Source organism: Ovis aries, chromosome 15, assembly GCF_016772045.2.
Source record: "Ovis aries strain OAR_USU_Benz2616 breed Rambouillet chromosome 15, ARS-UI_Ramb_v3.0, whole genome shotgun sequence".
Taxonomy (NCBI): Eukaryota; Metazoa; Chordata; class Mammalia; order Artiodactyla; family Bovidae; genus Ovis; species Ovis aries.
Window position 1 is genome coordinate 18,053,494 of NC_056068.1, and position 20,113 is coordinate 18,073,606.

A 20,113-nucleotide genomic window follows, 5' to 3' on the forward strand; every position below is an offset into this window, starting at 1 on the left:
AGACAGTAGTAAAAAATCCAAGGTGCCAGGGCCTCCAAGTAATTAAAATGTTAATTAAAATAAGCAAGAGAACAAACAAAAGTGTGATACCTTTTTTTTTGTATTGTTTGCTAGTGCCTTCAGAACAAAAATAACAGACTGGGTGGCTTAAACAATAGAAATTTGTTTTATCATAGTTCTGGAAGTCTGTGATCAATTGCTGGCAGAGGTGGTTTCCTCTGAGGGCCATAATGGAGGCGTCTGTTCCAGGCCTCTCTCCTTGGTTTACAGATGGTCAGCCCCCTGGTGCTTCGTAAAATAGTTGTCTCTCTGTGTACTCAAACCCCTAGTGTTTGTTTTTGTGTCCAAAATTTCCCTTTTTGTAAGGACATCAGTCAGATTGGATTGGCTTCCCTGGTAGCTCAGAGAATAAACCATCTGCCTGCAATGCAGGAGACCCGGGTTCGATCCCTGGGTTAGGAAGATCCCCTGGAGCAGGAAATGGCAACCCACTCCAGTATTCTTGCCTGGATAATCCCATGGACAGAGGAGCCTGGTAGGCTACAATCCACTGGGTCCCAAAGAGTTGGACACTGAGCGACTTCACTTTCTTCCTTTCTTTCAGATTGGATTAAGGCCCACTCTAATGGACTCATTTTAACTTAATCACCTCTTTAATCACTTGTCTCCAAATATGGTTGCAGTCTAAATACTGGCGGTTGGGATTCAACATATGAATTCTGGGAGTGAGGGGTGCACAGGTCAGCACCCCTGAACTGTGGATGCCCACATGCGTCAGGGATGCTCTAAAGTGTCATTTTCTTCCCCTCTGTACTGGCAGGTTTGCAAGAAGCCCAGTACCGTTTGGTAACTGAGATACAGAAGCAGACCATTGGGTTGGCTTTGCAAGGTAAAGATGTTCTCGGGGCTGCCAAGACTGGATCTGGCAAGACTTTGGCCTTTCTTGTTCCAGTAAGTGGTTTTTTCATGTTGGGTCAGGTCCTTTGTTACATGATTTTCAAGCATTCTGTGCCTAGGCAGAAATAGATAATTATGTGAAGAGTTGTTTGGTAGAAATGGATAATTAGTGGTTTGGTGTTGGGTTTCCTTGGCTAGAATGCTGGCTTTATCAGACAGGTGCCGCATCTCTCTTGTTACCTGTTGTATTTCCCAAGTCCTAATATAGCACCTCGCATGTGGTGGGCACTCCATCACTTACTGAAGGAATAAATTGTTATATGTGTTCGCAAGCCTGAATTCCTGAAGGTTATGGGGTGTTCCAGTGTGGCAAGTCAGAGTGGTTCTGCTCTGCAGTGAGCCTGATGGGGTGGTGGGGAGTGCTGTTTCTGTTCTCTTGCAAACCTGCGAGTCGCATTTATGCTTGCCACTTGTTTAGAATAAAGCTGAAACATGCTCACTCTAAAGTCATTCATTGAGATTTTTCTGGGACATTGTCTTTTATAGCAGTAAAACAATAGAGCCTCTGAGGAATTCACTTATATCTGTTATGTGGTTGGTCTCATAGTTTTTAATTTCTGCTGAATAATCACATTTGGTTTTTGGTTCCGAGTGTTACAAAGTCATTTTTCTCTCAAATCTTAATTTTTTATAGCAACATTTTGAAAATTCTAGTCACTGTAGCAGTTATACAAAGTTTATTTTAATGTGGCTTCTGTTCAGAAAATGATGACAGATATTTTTCTGGAATATGTTTTAATGGCCTGTGGGCTGTACAGACCTTCCACTGATCGCCAGTCTCCTCATGGCTTGTCTCCGGTAGCAGCTGAGCTGCCATGGGGCTTCTGTTCCTTCCCTCTGTGACTTGGGGAAGGATGCTCTGATGGATAGAAGGAAAAGAAGAAACAAAGCAAACAGTTTCTTCTGATTGAGACTCATGACGGTATGCTTTCTGCTTGGAAGGTGCCTCTGATTTGGAGTGGCAAGGCAGTCAAAAAGCTGGCTCTCTGAAGGACTTATTGAATGTGGATTTTTTTCTTTTTTGAGGTGCTGGAAGCCTTGTATCGCCTGCAGTGGACCTCAGCAGATGGGCTGGGGGTTCTGATTATATCACCTACAAGAGAACTGGCCTATCAGACATTTGAGGTTCTCCGAAAAGTAGGGAAGAATCATGACTTTTCAGCTGGCCTCATCATTGGTGGAAAGGTTTGTCTTTTTATCCTTGTCCTTCTTTCTTTCCTTCCATGCCTTATGTGGAGTATTATGGCAGTTGACCAGGAAGCAGTGGAGATTTCATCTAAACAGACAGGCTAGCCCCCTAGACAGTAAGGGGTAACATCCTGGTGTGGTCACTATCATCTAGAACCTTTGAGTTTTGCAGGTCCAGAAAGTTTGTTTTGTCAGGATATCTGGACTGATCACATTCTCTGAGATTAATTAATTCCCACTAACATGAAAAATCTATTTGTTAATATTCATTGGGAAAGGTATCATTTCAGTATGTGGATTAGTTCCTTTCAATAAAGTATCTGAGAGGTTGAATAATTCAGAACATTGCTGGGTCAGCAGCAGAAGATAGGAAGGTGAATAGAAGGTAGTTTTGAGGAGTGTTTATTTTAGGTCCTGGTAAAGCCTGCTGCTTTACTTCTTTTTCTTTTAGTTTACCTGGACTGCTTGTTTCTGCTGAAGTCTCTTCTAGGTTGTGAGGATAAATACTTGAATTCTTGAATTTATATGTAGACATGCCCAAGAAAAGAATCAATATCACAAGTCCTCACATACTCATGTACCTGTCACCCAGCTTTAACAAATAACATTCTGTGGCTCTTCTTTCGAGGAGGGATTTTCTAGAAATTGGAGAACTCAACTCTTTTTTTGCAGTCCAGGAAATTCAGTGAGTGATATCACAGAGCCTGTTCATTGTTCCTGGATTCTGACTTAAAGATTGGGTTTAATTCTAGTTTTTAAGTCGATTCTGGCAGACACAGGAGGAGGTAAAGACTTAGAGCATTCATGTATTTCTCATGGCTTCAAAATCCTGCATATGATTAAGGATCTAGAGGAACTCTGAGTTCTTTAGTTCTTAACTAAGGACTTGTAATTGGCCCAGAAATTTGGAGAGGCTGTAGAAACATAAGGGAGAAGCTACATTTATTTCTAGAGTATCTACATTGCTATGATGAAATGCCACATGTAGATGGCTTATATAGTTCTGGTACACAGGCTGCTCAGTGATGTGTCTGTAATCAAAGGAAACAACTGTTTTCAGGATCTGAAGCATGAAGCTGAGAGGATCAATAACATAAATATACTTGTTTGCACACCGGGTCGGCTTCTTCAACACATGGATGAAACAATATGTTTTCATGCTACCAATCTCCAAATGTTAGGTAAGTCTAATGAATCTTTATGAAAATAATCTCAGTCTTAGGAGCAAGCTCTAATAAATTTTAGTGATAGAAATATTTTATTGAATAAATACTGTGATTAAAAATCTTAAAAAGAACTCGAAGCAATTTTTTTGACATATAGTTCTAAATCCAGAGAGTACAGCTGAGACCTTTTTAAGTCAGAAGAGTCAGAAAGAGATAAGCACTCCACTGCATATGAAATTAGATTCCTCAGTGTTTGACACTGCTAAGAGTTATCTTTTAAGGTGAAAGATAAAAATTACCTACTTATGATGTTACCTATTGTGTATTTTTTAAATCAACTTTTTGTCTCGGAATAATTTTAGCTTTATAGAATAGTTGCAGTGGTAGTACAGACAGTTCCTCTATACCCTTCCTTCCCTCAGTTTCCCCATTGTAACATATTCTGTAACTTTGGTACCTTTGCCAAAGTAAGTTACTAACATTGGCATGTGTGTGTGTGCGCCCCTGCTGAGTTTCTCAGTCGTGTCTGACTCTGTGACCCCATAGACTGTAGCCAGCCTGCCTCTTCTGTCCATGGAATTTTTCAGGCAAGAATATTGGAATGGGTTACCATTTCCTCCTTCAGAGGATTTCCCCAACCCTGCCCCTCCGCCAGGGATCGAACCCAAGTCTCCTGCATTGGCAGGCGGATTCTTTACCACTGAGCCACCTGGGAAGCCCTAACATTAGTGTATTTATTTAATAATTCCAAACTTCTTTTTGTATTTCACCAGTTTTTCAACTAAATCCCTTGTTCTAGAATCCTATCCAGAATACCATATTGCTTTTAGCTTAATGTATATGTTAAATATTGTAGTTGAGTGTGCATTTTTCCTTTTTAGTTCTTGATGAAGCAGATAGAATCTTGGATATGGGCTTTGCTGACACCATGAATGCTATTATTGAAAACCTTCCCAAGAAACGTCAGACTTTGCTTTTCTCAGCTACACAAACCAAATCTGTAAAGGACCTTGCACGCTTGAGTTTGAAAAATCCTGAGTATGTTTGGGTTCATGAAAAGGCAAAATACAGGTATGTATTATTTAAAATCATATTTGAATCAAAATCAGGGTTCTTTTTTTAATTGAGAATTTAATATTTCAAATTAATATGCATTTCTAGGAAAGCATATTAATGTTACTGATTAAATATGCAAAGCATAGTGAATATAGTGGTAAAAATTATTTAAATTCTCAATACACCTTTAAATGTGAGACAACTCTAATGTAGTAGTTCTCAAATTGTGGTGTGGGGAACAAATTCCCCTCATAAAATGGGAATAAGGTGGGAAAACGTGTACCTGGATAGTTAAATAGCAAATGTTGAGTTACGGCAAAGCAGTTTTTTCTTAAGACTTCTCAGACCTTTGATATTTTTATGAATATTGTGATTCTTAAAAGCAGTGGGAGATGAATAAAGCTTTCTGCATTTATCAAAATTATTTTGGTTTAGAATCTTTTTTTTTTTTAGCTGTATTATGCAGGGCAGTGGAAACTGTGTCAGATTTTATTTTGGGGGGCTCCAAAATCACTGCAGATGGTGATTGCAGCCATGAAATTAAAAGGCGCTTACTCCTTGGAAGGAAAGTTATGACCAACCTAGATGGCATATTCAAAAGCAGGGACATTACTTTGCCAACAAAGGACCGTCTAGTCAAGGCTATGGTTTTTCCAGTGGTCATGTATGGATGTGAGAGTTGGACTGTGAAGAAAGCTGAGTGCCGAAGAATTGATGCTTTTGAACTGTGGTGTTGGAGAAGACTCTTGAGAGTCCCTTGGACTGCAAGGAGATCCAACCAGTCCATTCTAAAGGAGATCAGTCCTGGGTGTTCTTTGGAAGGAATGGTGCTGAAGCTGAAACTCCAGTACTTTGGCCACCTGATGCGAAGAGTTGACTCATTGGAAAAGACTCTGATGCTGGGAGGGATTGGGGGCAGGAGGAGAAGGGGACGACAGAGGATGAGATGGCTGGATGGCATCATGGACTCGATGGATGTGAGTTTGAGTGAACTCTGGGAGTTGGTGATGGACAGGGAGGCCTGGCGTGCTGCAATTCATGGGGTCGCAAAGAGTCAGACACGACTGAGTGACTGAACTGAATTGAATGTGCTATGGAGCACATTTTATCAAATGCATTAATATTTAGCAAATACTTTTCTATTTAAAACATTCCAGCAACGGCTGTTTTGTTTTGGTCTCACTAAAACTGGAAAGTAAGATACGTGTCTGTGTCAGCCATCTCCTACTTTTTTGATACCAGGGACCAATTTTGTGGAAGACAAGTTTTCTACTGACACTGGGGGTGGGGTGGGGTGGGGTGCACTGGTTTCTGAATGATTCAAGCTTAGTAGGTTTCACGCTCCTTTGAGAACCTAGTGCTGCCGATCTGACAGGAGACAGAGGTCAGGTGGTAATGAGATGGGGAATGGCAGTAAATGCACTTGAAGCTTTGCTCGCTCACTTCCTGCTGTGAGACCTGATTCCTACCAGGGCACAGCTGCTACCACGGCTGGGGACTCCTGGTCTTTGTGGCAGTAGAAGGGGTGTGTGTATGTGTGAGAGAGAGAGAGAGAGATATGTAAATGGATTGGGGGAAATATGTTTTAAAGTATATTTTGATATTATGACAGCTGAAAATGTAGGTATGTTTGGTATGAATCATACATACATATATATATACATGCAGACTGGACAGATACGACTTTGAGAAACGTTTTCCAGTGACTTTAAATTAAATCTGTGTTGATGATCTCAATGTGGGCTCACCCCTACCATTATCTCTGTCTTTCACTTCTTGCTGTGAAATGCTAGCATGAAAAGAAATATATTGGGAAAATGAATTGAGTTATCCTCTTGGAAAGTCTTTAAATGCAGGGAATATGGGCATTTAGGGCCACCTTGACTTTGTTCAACCAATAGATGTCTAGGATTTAAAAAAGCCTGAGAAGAGGCTAAATTCTATACTTCCTGATGATCCTAATGAATGAACTTTGGAAAATCTGAGTTCTGGTAGCTTTGGTTATCAAGAACTCCTCAGAAGGTATAGTTACCTCCTTGGCTTACCATTGAGTAGACATTGGTTTTGTTTTAAAGTTGTGTTGAGATAGCTATTGAAATTCTTAGTACAATTAATTTGTTAGTCTAAAGACTGTTTAGGTTTTTCGATTTTCTTTCTTTCTTTATTTTTTTTTTGTCTGTTTGCTTTCTTCCTGTTTTGACTTCCCTGGTGGCTTAGATGGTAAGACGTCTGTCTACAATGTGGGAGACCTGTGTTCAATCCCTGGGTTGGGAAGTTCCCTGGAGAAGGAAAAGGCAACCCACCCCAGTACTCTTGCCTAGAAAATCCCATGGACGGAGGAGCCTGGTGTCCATGGGGTTGCAAAGAGTCGGACATGACTGAGCGACTTCACTTTCACTTTCTCTTCCTGTTTTAAAAACTCACTAGTGTCTTTACTAGACACCTATTTTTCAATATTAGATGGTCTCTAAATTGCAAATTAATTGTACGTATTATCCCTGTCCCCAGTTTCTGTAGATAATAGTTGGTCTTTATCTGTAGATCGTAGAGTTAGTTAGAAAAAACTGAGTGTAAAAATTGTTTACTTCACAAATAATTCTTGAAAGCAGTTCCATCATTTGTAAAAGATGTGACTTTCAGAAAACATTTTAGAAGGTAGAAGGCAGATATTTAGCAACATAATTTACAAAACTGCAGCTTATCTGGTAATGACTGCAATACTCTGTAATTTCAAATTCACCAGAAGCACTATAAAAAGCAGCTGCTGTTGAATTTTGTTTAATATTGTTATTGAATTTTCCCCTTTACCAGCTTTACAGTTTGGTTCATAAACCCTGAGAGATTATGTTTGAGAATATTTTAAGGCATAAAAGAACATTTACTGTCAAATTGTAAAGGATCAGAAAAATCAGAGTTGAATCTTTCTGAGTAGTGTATCAGATTATATGCAGAAGTACACCAGTGTGTTTCTTTTATATTGCTGTCAGTTCAGTCATGTCCGACTCTGCGACCCCATGGACTGCAGCATGCCAGGCTTCCCTGTCCACCAACTCCCGGAGCTTGCTCAAACTCATGTCCATCGAGTCACTGATGCCATTCAACCATCTCATCCTCTGACGTCCCCTTCTCCTCTTGTCATCAGTGTTTCCCAGCATCAGGGTCTTCTCCAGTGAGTCAGTTCTTTGCATGAGGTGGCCAAAGTATTGGAGATTCAGCTTCAGCATCAGTCCTTCCAATGAATATTCAGGACTGATTTCCTTTAGGATAGACTGATTTGATCTCCTTGCAGTTCAAGGGACTCTCAAGAGTCTTCTCCAACACCACAGTTCAAAAGCATCAAGTCTTCGGTGCTCAGCTTTCTTTATAGTCCAACTCTTCACTTCCATACATGACTTCTGGAAAAACCATAGCTTTGACTAGACGGACCTTTGTTGGCAAAGTGATGTCTCTGCTTTTTAATATGCTGTCTAGGTTGGTCGTAACTTTTCTTCCAAGGAGCAGGCATCTTTTAATTTCATGGCTGCAGTCACCATCTGCAGTGATTTTGGAGCCCAAGAAAATGAAGTCAGCCACTGTTTCCACTGTTTCCCCATCTATTTGCCATGACGTGATGGGACTGGATACCATGATCTTAGTTTTCTGAATTTTGAGTTTTAAGCCAGCTTTTTCATCCTCCTCTTTCACTTTCATCAAGAGGCTTCCCTTTTTTCCCTTTATATAAACACGCACCCAAGGGATCCCTGTATGTGCATGAATGTATATATACCTTCAGTCCCATGAATGGTATCAAATTTTGCTTCTTTCAGTTAATAATATTCCTTAGTGATCACATCATAGCACTATATAGATTCCTCATTCCTTTTTTGTAGTTGTATGTTACATAATTGTGTGGATGTACAGTGGTTCATTCCACAGGTTTTTTACTGATGGACATATGGGTTGATTTCCATCTTTTTTTTTTTTTTGCCATGTAAATTAAATGATAGTATATCTTTTTGTGTTTTTACCAGATTATTTTTTGCAACAGAATCCTAAAAGTAGGTTTATTAGTTCAAAGAGTAAATGCATGTGTATTTCTCTATAACATTTTTATTATGAGAGATTTCAAACGTGTACGGTTGAAAGAAGTTTACAGTTAAAACCCTATACCCACCACCTGGATGCTACTTGATGGTAGCATCCATTTGCTGTCCATTTATCCATCCCTCTGTATATCAACCCATCTTATTTTTGATGCATTTCAAAGAAATTGGCAGAGATCTGTACACTTCCTTTAAACATTTCAGTACGTATATCAGTAGCTAGAGTTAAATATTTGTATAGAGATTTTCTTTCTTGATATAAGATTTACATATAATACTATGAACAAATTGAGTAAATTTGCTCAGTTTTGATAAATGTGTATGTCTCTGAAACCCAAGGCCCCACTAAGAGGTGGAACCTTAGTATCAGCCCAGCAAGTTCCCTTATATCCTTCAATTGATCCTTGACCCTACCGTTGTAGAGGTGACCCCTGTTTGTATGTGTATATCTATATATATGTGTGTGTGTATATATATATATATATATGTTTAAACTTTTTATTTTATATTGGAGTATAGCTGATTAACAATGTTGTGATTCAGCCATACGTATACATGTATCCATTCTCCCCAAACTCTCCTCCCATCTAGGCTGCCACATAATATTGAGCAGTGTTCCCTATGCTGTACAGTAGGTCCTTGTTGGCTATCCATTTTAAATATAGCAGTGTGTACACGGCAATCCCAAACTCCCTAACTATTCCTTTCCCCATTCTTCCCCCTTGGAGATCAAGTATATTTTTGATATTTAATCTGTAAATGGTTTTGAGTGTATTTTGGACATAATGCTGTATTCATTTCCTAAGGGGCAATAGAGGAAGTTGTTTTGGGGATATGTATGTATGTGTGTATGAAAGATTTGCTTGGGAGGCATACCATTATTAACATTTGTTTTATTTTTTGGTCTGGACTTCAAAATTACCAAAGTGACATATTTTTAATATTTTCCCTCTTATTTGCATAAGCACCCCTGCTACTTTGGAACAGAACTACATAGTTTGTGAGCTGCAGCAAAAAATAAGTGTGCTGTATTCCTTTTTGAGAAGCCACCTGAAGAAGAAAAGTATTGTATTTTTCTCCAGTTGTAAAGAGGTACCTAGTGTTTATTGTTCTTAAGTTATTCATGTTGAATTATCACATATAAATTTCAAAATTCAGTTATAAAATGCTACTTTTCTTTTTTAATAACGCAGGGCTAAATGTGAAGAAATTTGTAGATAGTGAGAATCTTGTGTCTTCATTTTTAAAGGAACCCATGGATGAGACTTCAAGCTCAATAAGGAAAGGCAAAAACTGTTTTTACTTCAGTGTTGTTAGCATCTAGCACAATACTTAGAATATGGTAGTCCTCAGTAAATATTGGTAGAACAACAGTTGAATGGCTAGGCTAACTAGAGGTCTTTATGACCTAATGTCTACCTTACCCTCTGTGAATACGCCATTTATTTCCCTGCCTCTTTGTCTTTGTTCACGCTGATCTGCTTATCTCCTTGTGTTCCTCTATCTGGAGGAATGATTACTATCCTTTAAGGCTAAGCTCAAGCTCAAGTTTTATGCCTGAAAGTCCTTTCCTGACACACCCCAATCCTCTTTTGACAATGAATTGCACCTTCCTTTGTCCTTTGGTAGTGTTTTCATTATATCTGCCTTTGTTTATCAGCATTTCTTGAACACTAGTCATGTGCTTATAAGTAAAGGATTCAGTGATGTATAAGAAAACTTGGTCTTTTCTCTTTAAGAGAAGAAACTATGGTTTGTTTTTGTATGTTACTTTTCTTTTACTATATTTCAGATTTCCTGAGAACATACAGTTGGTGGTATATAGTAGATTGATTTCTAGATGTATAGCTTTTGCAGTAGCTTAGCATGATGAATATGCAGTGAGTTTTCCTCCAATTTATGGGGAAGATAAGTAGTGTTCTGTCTCTACTTTGAGGAAAGCACAGAACTTCATTATTTTTCCATGTAAGGAATGACTTCAGATTTTTTAGGACTTCTTTTAGATTTTTAGAATTTTATATTTTCCTAAAGAATGGATGTTTTTCATATTTACATACAAGAAAATAATTTTAAGGGTTAATGTTTAAAGTTTTTACTCTGTAATACTCTGCTTTGCCTCTTCACAGTGGAAAAAGTGTACTCTGCCCTTTTTTGATCTATATTCTTTCTATACCTCTTCAGTTCTGTGACTTTAAATGCTGTCTGTATTCTAACAATTGCCAAATCTACATCTTAAGCCTTGACTTCTTTCCTGAGCCCCTGACTTGTGTATCCATTTGACTTCTAGATATTTCCATTTGGGTAAGCAATTTAAGATTTCCTATTTCTGAGATCTGCTCCCTCCAACTCTTCCCCATCTCATTAAATGATCAAATCTTAAATTCTTTCCTGTCTTTAACTCACATTCAATCTGTTGACAGTTGTTTTACCACCTCTCACCACCCCTCTTGCTACCATGCAGTTTAAACCATGCTTAACTTTTTCTTAGGCTCTTGGTTGATCTTCCGTTTCTGTAGTTCTTCCATTTCCATGTGTGCTTCCCTGAGATTGGTTGCCTAAGAGTGTATCTGCGGTCTTGTCTGTGGGTTTGTTCTCATCTCCGCTTTCACAGTAGCCTTTTAAAAAACCTTAGAAAAGGAAAGGAGGAGTCCCTTATGCCTAGTCTTACTGGTGTATTGTCTCAGGATCAGAGAATCTTCCTAGCACTAGAGTATTATATGAGAAAATGAATAACTTTAATGCTGGGGTAGTGAGTCAATTTTGTAATTTGGTCGTTTCCCATTCTTTCAACAAAATTTGAAGGAAGACTTAATGGAGTTACTAGCTGATAGATGTGGAGAAGGAAATGTCAGCCCACTCCAGTATTATTGCCTGGAGAATCCTGTAAACGGAGGAGCCTGGTGGGCTGCTGTCCATGGGGTCGCACAGAGTCAGACATGACTGAAGCGACTTAGCAGCAGCAGCTGATAGATGAAATTTTTGTAATATATCATTGTGACATATCTTATAGGAACTCAAAAAGTTAAGGTTCTTTCTAGTCCATTTTCTGTATTTTCATGAAAAAGATGTTCTTAACACCTATATTAGAGAAATGGAATAAAATGATGCTGGACTCTGCCTCAGTTTAGCAGTCACTAGTATTCATTTGAAGTATGTTAAACTATAGAAAAATAAAACTAAAGCAACAGCTTCATCTAGTCTCATGTATTGAGAAAGATAATAGAATTTTATTTTTTAAATCAAATTCTAACATCTCTTTTTTTGGCCAGTTCTAGGCAATAGCAACCCACTCCAGTGTTCTTGCCTGGAAAATCCCATGGATGGAGGAGCCTGGTAGGCTGCAGTCCATGGGGTCGCAAAGAGTCGGACACGACTGAGCGACTTCACTTTCACTTTTCCCTTTGATGCATTGGAGAAGGAAATGGCAACCCACTCCAGTGTTCTTGCCTGGGAATCCCAGGGATGGGGGAGCCTGGTGGGCTGCCATCTGTGGGGTCACACAGAGTCAGACACGTCTGAAGCGACTTAGCAGCAGCAGCAGCAGCATACTAATAATTGTAATAGTAACTGACTCTGAGAACTTTTAATGCAGCTTTATGGCTACAGAAAATTAAAATTAAAACATATATACATAGTTTTGTTGTTGAAAGTAATGAATTGTGATAAAGTAATCAATAAGAGACTTTGCATAAAACAACATAAAATTCTGTGAGGTCAGGAATAGAAATATGAATTCAAGGAGGAAAAGAAATGATGTAAAATTTTTCTGTTAAAGAAGAGGTTTTTCACGTTTTGTTAGCAATTTTCCTATTTTAAAGACTGTTCTAGAGCAATCTTAGGTTTGCAGCAAAATTGAGGGGCCCTGCCCCACACATGTGTAGTCTCCCCTATTATTTTTTATATATTTTGAAATAACTGGTGATGGATATCAAATTGTGCTGTTTAGAATCTGTTGGATACATTTATGAGAGGTAAGTCTTTACTTTAAAATACATTTAAATTTACCAGAAATGACGTTCTTTGTAACCACTTAGAAATGTCAGATACTTAACGTAACAATTTGGGGAAAGCATATTTATTTCAAAATTCTTTTAGGAAAAATAATATGAGCAAAAATGTTTGAAGACCACAGCTCCAGACTACATTTCCTTCTCTCTATTCTGTGCTTTAATTAGACGTGTGCTCCATAATGCATTTTTCTGTTCATCTTGTAAGCTTACTTCCTGCTGTTATCCAGAAGTACCAAGTCATTTTTCGGTTAACGCCTAGGTTCAGTATCTGTACCGAGTGTTCTGCCGGCTGCGTCCTGGTGTTTCCCTCCTTGCCCTGCATGGGCGACAGCAGCAGATGAGAAGAATGGAAGTCTATAACGAATTTGTTCGCAAGAGAGCTGCAGTGCTCTTTGCTACTGATATCGCAGCCAGGGGCCTGGGTAAGAAAACTTCTTTTGAGAAAATTTTCTGTGATCAGGGGCTTATAAAGGGTATATTTTGGTAATTCAAATAGTTTGACTCAAATAATTGAGCTTTCTTATTTTATAGAAGAAAGATAAATTGACAACTGAGATGACTAAACTAAGGATATGTCAGTGAAAAGTTTTGTATTAGTTTCACTTTTTGTGCTCTTATTTTCTCACGATAGTAATTGCATCACAGGATCTGAAGCAGCCTACAGAATCAAAGGAAAGTTAAAAATTTAAAGATATGAAAAAAATTGTTTCTATTGGAAACTTGACAAATACTGTTACAAGAAAAATCAATGAAATCCATCTTTTCTTCAAACATTTTACTTTTTAAGATCACTACATTTAATGTGTTTAAACTTTGAAAAAGCCACTATAATATACAACTGATGGCTTTGTGGGAGTGGGATGGGATATGGAAATAATTACAGAGGAAAACTAGAGGTAAGAAAAAGGATGAAGAGAAATAAGTGGTAATTTGAATTCTTCTATCAATCTTATTGCACTGATTATGGTGGCAGGTTTTAAACATACATGAAGAAATTGAGCCTAAAGTACCCTTGTTATACATAGTACCCAGTTTGAGTGGTTATCTTTTTCTTGATCTCCCTTAGTGCCTGTGTCCTGTCCCTCTGGGAGTGTTTTAAAGTATATCTAAGTCATTGTATTAGTCCATTCGCATGTAAGTGGCAGCAGTAGTCAAGTATGCATATTTTTAAAGATCGATAGGCTGTTTCTCAGCCCCAAGAACTCATTCCGACTACCTTCTCCTACTCCCTAATCCCTCATTACTGTTTTGAATATGTAGTTTTGAAACATTTTAGTTATGTTTATATCTCCTTGTATTACACTCTGATTCTACCTGACCTTCCTGATTTTTGAACCTTAGATAGTTTAGGTCAATGTAAGCAATTAATTCAGCCCTGGGATTTCTTTGGAAGGAATGATGCTAAAGTTGAAACTCCAGTACTTTGACCACCTCATGAGAAGAGTTGACTCATTGGAAAAGACTCTGATGCTGGGAGGGATTGGGGGCAGGAGGAGAAGGGGACGACCGAGGATGAGATGGCTGGATGGCATCACGGACTTGAAGGACGTGAGTCTGAGTGAACTCCGGGAGTTGGTGATGGACAGGGAGGCCTGGCATGCTGCGATTGGTGGGGTCGCAAAGAGTCAGTCATGACTGAGCAGCTGAACTGAACTGAACTGAAGCAATTAATTATATTGCACATGTAATATGTATTCTCTATATATCACAGTGAACAGATATAACTATTTTGTTATATTTTCCTTGCAGTTTGTTAAAGAAGCCAACTATTTACTAGATGTAGTTGGAATTCTTTTTGTCCCCTTTCCCAGTCTTTGAATGAGGGCGCTTCACCTCTTGTCTGTGATAGAATTCAGGAGGTCTGTGAACGTAGATGGAGAAAAAAATGATATATATATATATTTACTAACCTTTAACTGAATTTAATATTTTCTTCAATTATACATGGAAGCACTGAACTGTTGTGTTAGTATCTGTAACCTTGTCATCAGTTGAAATCGTGTTGTTCAGTTGCTCAGTTGTGTCTGATTCTTTGTGATCCATAGACTGCAGCACAACATGCTTCTCTGTCCTTCACTATCTCCCGGAGTTTTCTCAAAATCAGGTCCGTTGGGTCGATGATGCCATTCAAACATCTCATCCTCTGTCACCCCCTTCTCCTCCTGCCCTCAGTCTTTCCCAGCTTCAGGGTCTTTTCCAGTGAGTCAGCTCTTCACATCAGGTGGCCAGAATATTGGGGTTTCAGCTTCTGTATCAGTCCTTCCAGTGAAAATTCAGGGTTGATTTCCTTTAGTATTGACTGGATTCAATCCTAGGATTAAATCAAATCCTTTAGGATTTGATCTCTTTGCAGTCCTAGGGACTCTCAAGAGTCTTCTCCAGCACTGCAGTTCAAAAGCATCAATTCTTTGGTGCTCAGCCTTCTTTGTGGTCCATCTTTCACATCTATGTGATTATTGCAAAAACCATAGCTTTGAATATATGTACCTTTGTTGGCAAAGTGATGTCTCTGCTTTTTAATACACTGTCTAGGTTTGTCATAGCTGTTCTTTCAAGGAGCAAGCGTCTTAAAATTTCATGGCTGCAGTCACCATCTGCAGTGATATGGAAGCCCAAGAAAATAAAGTCTGTCACTGTTTCCATTGTTTCCCCATCTATTTGCCATGAAGTGATGGGACCGGATGCCATGATCTGAGTTTTTTGAATGTTGAATTTTAAGCCAGGTTTTTCACTCTCCTCTTTCACCTTCATCACGAGGCTCTTTAGTCCCTCTTTGCTTTCTGCCATTAGGGTCGTGTCATCTGCATGTCTGAGGTCATTGACATTTCTCCTGGTAGTCTTGATTCCAGCTTGTGATTCATCCAGCCTGGCATTTTGCATGATGTACATTGCATAGAAGTTAAACAGGCAGAGTGACAATATAGTCCTGACGTACTCCTTTTTCCAATTTGAACCAGTTCCTTGTTCCATGTTTGGTTCTAACTGTTACTTCTTGACCTGGAATTCCATCAACTCCACTAGCTTTGTTCGTAGTAATGCTTCCTAAGGCCTCTTGACTTTACACTCTAGGATGTCTGGCTCTAGGTGAGTGACCACACCAGCATGGTTGTCTGGGTCACTGAGACCTTTTTTGTACAGTTCTGTGTATTCTTGCTGCTGCTTCTTAATCTCTTCTACTTCTGTTAGGTCCTTAGCATTTCTGTCTTTTATTGTGCCTTTTTTTGCATGAAATATTCCCTTGGTATCTCTAATATCTCTTGAAGAGATTCTAATCTTTCTCATAGATATTTTCATTTTATATTGTAGTTTCTGTAGATATCTTGCAGTATTGTTTATACTTAATACAATTTTGATATTATGGTGGTCGATACATAAGTAAGTTATGTTATTTAATATGTCAGTGAATAAGCATATATATTGCTATATAAACAATTCAATTCAATTGTTCAATATTATTCAATATTATTTCATTATAATTATTTTCTCTTATAATCCTGTATGTTTTGCTTTATGCACTTAAAAATACTCTGAAAAGGGGTTTGTAGGTTTTAACTATGGCACAAAAAATGTCAAGAAACTCTTTTTTAATTTTAAAAAGCTTATTTGATTGTATTCATGAGCAATGTATAGTATTATCTTAGGTTTTTATGAAGTTTTATAAAACAGTATTGTACATCCCAGTTTATGACTTGCTTTTCAATCTTTCATGTTGACGTGTACATTTCCAATGTATTTGTGTCGTGTGTTTCATGGTATGGCCAGGAATATCTTTAGAGTATACCAGTATCTTTTTTAAACCTTATTTTATTCTTAATTTTTTCCAGTTCTATTTCTTAATGAATAATATGGGTAAAAATGAGTTATGAGACATAGTAGTCCCTGCTTTACCCACTCCTCACTCTCCAGAAGCAATGATTTCTCTTAGTATTTAGCTTCATATTTCTAAGCAGTTTTCTTATATTAATGATTGAGTTAAAATTAGTTCAGTTTTTTGTTTTCCATTCTATTCTATTTCCATTTCCATTCTATTTTCTCTGACATCCAGCAGGTGTCACCTGTTTAGTTTCCTAACAGTTCAAACATAGTCTGTTTCTTTTTCTCCGGGGACCTTCTCATTGCAGCCTTTTGTCTGCAGCTCTAATCTGAACTGGTTGCTCCATAAGCCTGATGCACATGATACTTTCCTTTCCAGATATGTCTCTTCCCTTTTTTTTGACTTATTAATAATACTGTTATTTTTTAAATGAAAACTCATCCTTTAATAGCTTCTTAAGTAAAAGTGTATGGGAGGTACATTTTTTGAATTATTACTTGTGTTATGATGTCTTATTCTTAAGTGACAATTGACTGAGAATTGAAATCTAGTTTGAAACAATTTTCTCTAAAAACTTTGCAGATAGTGCTCCATTATCTTATAGTAGTCAGTATTATGTTGACAAGACCTTCGCTTTTCTGATTTTGGTTTTTGTAGGCTGTTTTTCTTATTCTGCCTTTTCTTAGGGTTTTCTTTTTATCTACACAGTCCTGAAATTTTATGATAATGTGCTTTAGTGTGAGGTCCCATTTGGTGTATAGACATTCAGTATGTTTTTTCAATTTAGACCAGCACTATTCAATAGAGTTTCCTATGATCATTGAAATGTTCTGTGTTTGCACTGTCTAATACTGTAGATACTAGCTAAACATGACAATTGTCCACTTGAAATCTGTCCAGTGCAATGAGGAAAGAATTATTTTATTAAATTTTAATTTAAACTTGACTAAAGTTTCTGTACTGAGCAGCACATGATAGAGACTCATGTCTTTCCTTTGCAAGAAATACACTTCTGAATTCCTCTTTGGTGATTTGATTAACTAAAGTTTCAGTATTTATTTTCACTATGCAATTATTGCTTACTAATGGGGAATTTGTGTACTTTGATTCTTTCTTTCTCATATCTTTTTTATAGTATTTTTCCCCTTCCCCCTCTTATGTACTTTTTCTGGAAGAATATTTGACCTCTTTGATCAATCCTCTAGTTTTCCTGTTTCTTTTGTTGCCATCTTATTGTGTCTTTCTTGTTATTTCTGGGAGATTTCTTGATCTTATATTTCAACTTTTCTGATTAAAATTTTAGTTAAGTACCAAATGTTTCTCTTTTATAGCCTCTTATTCTCATCTGACGGATGCAGTGTTTTATTTCTCTGAAGGTAGTGGGTTAAAGTTCTCTTCACATTGTTTCTGCTTCTGCCGGTTTCATTTTTACTCCTCCGTCTGTCTTTTCACTTTTTGAGACTTTTCCCGATCGTCCTCAGTTGGTTGTGTTTTATTATATTTAGCAGTGAAACATCAGAAAGGATTATTTGAAGTGATTAGTATGTGGATGATGGCTGTTGACTAATGGCCTTCATTGCGAAGGGATTTTGGATGGAGTCAATCATCTTGTGGAGGACTCAAGACGTCAACCTCTATTCAGTATTTTTTGAAGATTGAGTCTCTCCAGATAAGCATATGTCACTTTCGAGAGTAGAACATTAAGCTTGCTACTGGCTCTGTAGAAACCTGGCTAGGAAGTAGACATAGAGGGCTCCCACTCCGGCTTCACTCAGTACCCTGTTTTCAAGGGCTTTAGTGCCTCTTTCTTCCGGTCTCTCTGGTGTCTTGGTTTGAAGCCTTTCTCCAGAATAAGACGGGCTTTTCTTCAGGAGACCAGGAGGGGACCTGCGAGTTTGAGTGTTGCTTTCAACCTGTCTTCTTATGCAGAGCCCTGAAACATGCTCTTGCCTTCTGAGGTACTTGGTACTTCAAGGCCCAAGAGGAGAGTTGTTTTAAATATCTTTTCTCTTGTTTCTGTTGGGTTTCGCCCATTTAAATAGAGTCACTCCTTTTGAATAGCTTATATAACTTTATGATAGTTTGATAGTTTTTATACTTTCAGGTACCCGTAGGTGCCATTAGATGTGAAGAAAGATCTTCACATCTTGCTTTTTTTTCTTTTTCCTTCCTCCCTCCCTCTCTTCCTCCTTCCTTTCCTCCTGCCTCCCTCAGCTCTTTTGTCTGTGATAGAAATTGTTCTGAAATCCTTACAGTAGAATCCGTAAATGACTAAAGGTAATTCTCTTAAATTGTTGAGACTAGGATCTCTGGAAATGAATGGAAACTTTTGCAACCAGAAATACATATGAAATAATTACTGCTAGGAAATGGGTAGAGGGATTTAAAAAGATATCTTTAGGAGATGGAAATAGCAGGAAAAGTAAATTTTCATTGAAATTTTTAAATCAGTTTCATAGTTCACTGGGAGCTCATGAGAAGTGGTGCTTTTAGGTTATTAACTATCTGAGTATTTCATTATTTTATGTGACACAAAGTAATCTGTCTCCTCTATCAGATACAAAATAATCTTCACATTCAAACACTGTCATTAATTTTAGTTCAATTGATCAAAAAAGAGAAGTGTTTATTATCTCTTGGTTCATGCAATTAATTTTATTTTTAATAGTGTTCACAGATAATATCTATCAGTTTGATGTGACGGGAAGCCCTGGCAAGCATTATTATAAAATAAAAAATAGTACAGCAGGGCAGATCTTGGAACTGGTTTTTCAACTTGATGTTCCTTCTATACAGATTTCCCGGCTGTAAATTGGGTTCTTCAGTTTGATTGCCCAGAAGATGCCAACACATATATTCACAGAGCGGGTAGAACTGCCAGGTAGGTGTGCTGACCTGTATCTTTGCTTTTGGTTTTACCTAAGTAAAAAAATGTGCTTTCTTAATTGTGTACAAATAAAGAATGGAGGAATTCAGGTGAGTGTTGGTCTGACATTTTTGTGATGTAGGTTGCTATCATGTAGACAGCTCTTACACGTCTCTTAGCTGAGACTTGATGATGAGGGCTGAGAAAAATCCACGAAAACTTATTTTAGTGTCTTGTTCTAACTTTCTTCCCTTACTGAGCTTTTCATTAGAATTACTCACTGAGCATCATCTCTTTGATGAGTTATAAGACTGTTTATTCAGTCTTTGTTTTCAGATGACAAAACTTGAGTGTTTTGAGCAGTTAAACATTTTGTTTGAAAATCTGTAGAGCCGGAGTTTGAACCCAGGCAGTCTGACTCCTATAGTCTAGATCTGTGCTCTTACCTTCTCTGGTACAGGTTCTAATAAGCAAGAAGGTGGTTTTGAATAATAGGTTGCTCTTTTCCTTTCTTCATGTGGGAATTACAGGCATTGCTGGGGACCACTCCCAAATATGCTCTTTTCACCACCCCCCCACACCCCATCACCCAATAAATTACCGTGTTGGCTCACAAATGTGGGGGAACTCTCTGGAAAAGAATATAGCAAAGTCAGTTATTTGGGGATTAAAGGCAAAGAAAGGTATATGAATAAATCAAAAGGATAGCATGTTATGTCATTACTGTTCTGGTTTCAGTAAAGTTGGGAGATGTGTGCTACAGGTAGAATTACAAATTAAAAATAATTCATAAATGTTTCTGGGTAGTATTTGGTGGTATGGTGGTTTAGTTGCTAAGTCATGTCCAACTCTTGCGACCCCATAGATTGTAGCCCACCAGGCTCTTCTGTCCATGCTATTCTCCAGGCAAGAATACTGGAGTGGGTTGCCATTTCCTTCTCCAGGGGATCTTCCCCACCCAGGGATCAAATCCG

General features: G+C 38.0%; 1 protein-coding gene across 1 annotated transcript in view; it reads left to right on the top strand.

Annotated features, from left to right (window-relative positions):
- Positions 1–20,113, top strand: part of DDX10 (DEAD-box helicase 10) — a 311,460-nt gene that overhangs the window by 11,083 nt on the left and 280,264 nt on the right. Inside the window, exons 3-9 of the mRNA XM_004016001.6 lie at positions 821–951; positions 1,984–2,142; positions 3,206–3,326; positions 4,193–4,382; positions 9,415–9,541; positions 12,719–12,881; positions 19,070–19,154. Of these exons, the coding sequence (XP_004016050.2) occupies positions 821–951; positions 1,984–2,142; positions 3,206–3,326; positions 4,193–4,382; positions 9,415–9,541; positions 12,719–12,881; positions 19,070–19,154 (976 nt within the window). The remainder of the gene's footprint in view (positions 1–820; positions 952–1,983; positions 2,143–3,205; positions 3,327–4,192; positions 4,383–9,414; positions 9,542–12,718; positions 12,882–19,069; positions 19,155–20,113) is intronic.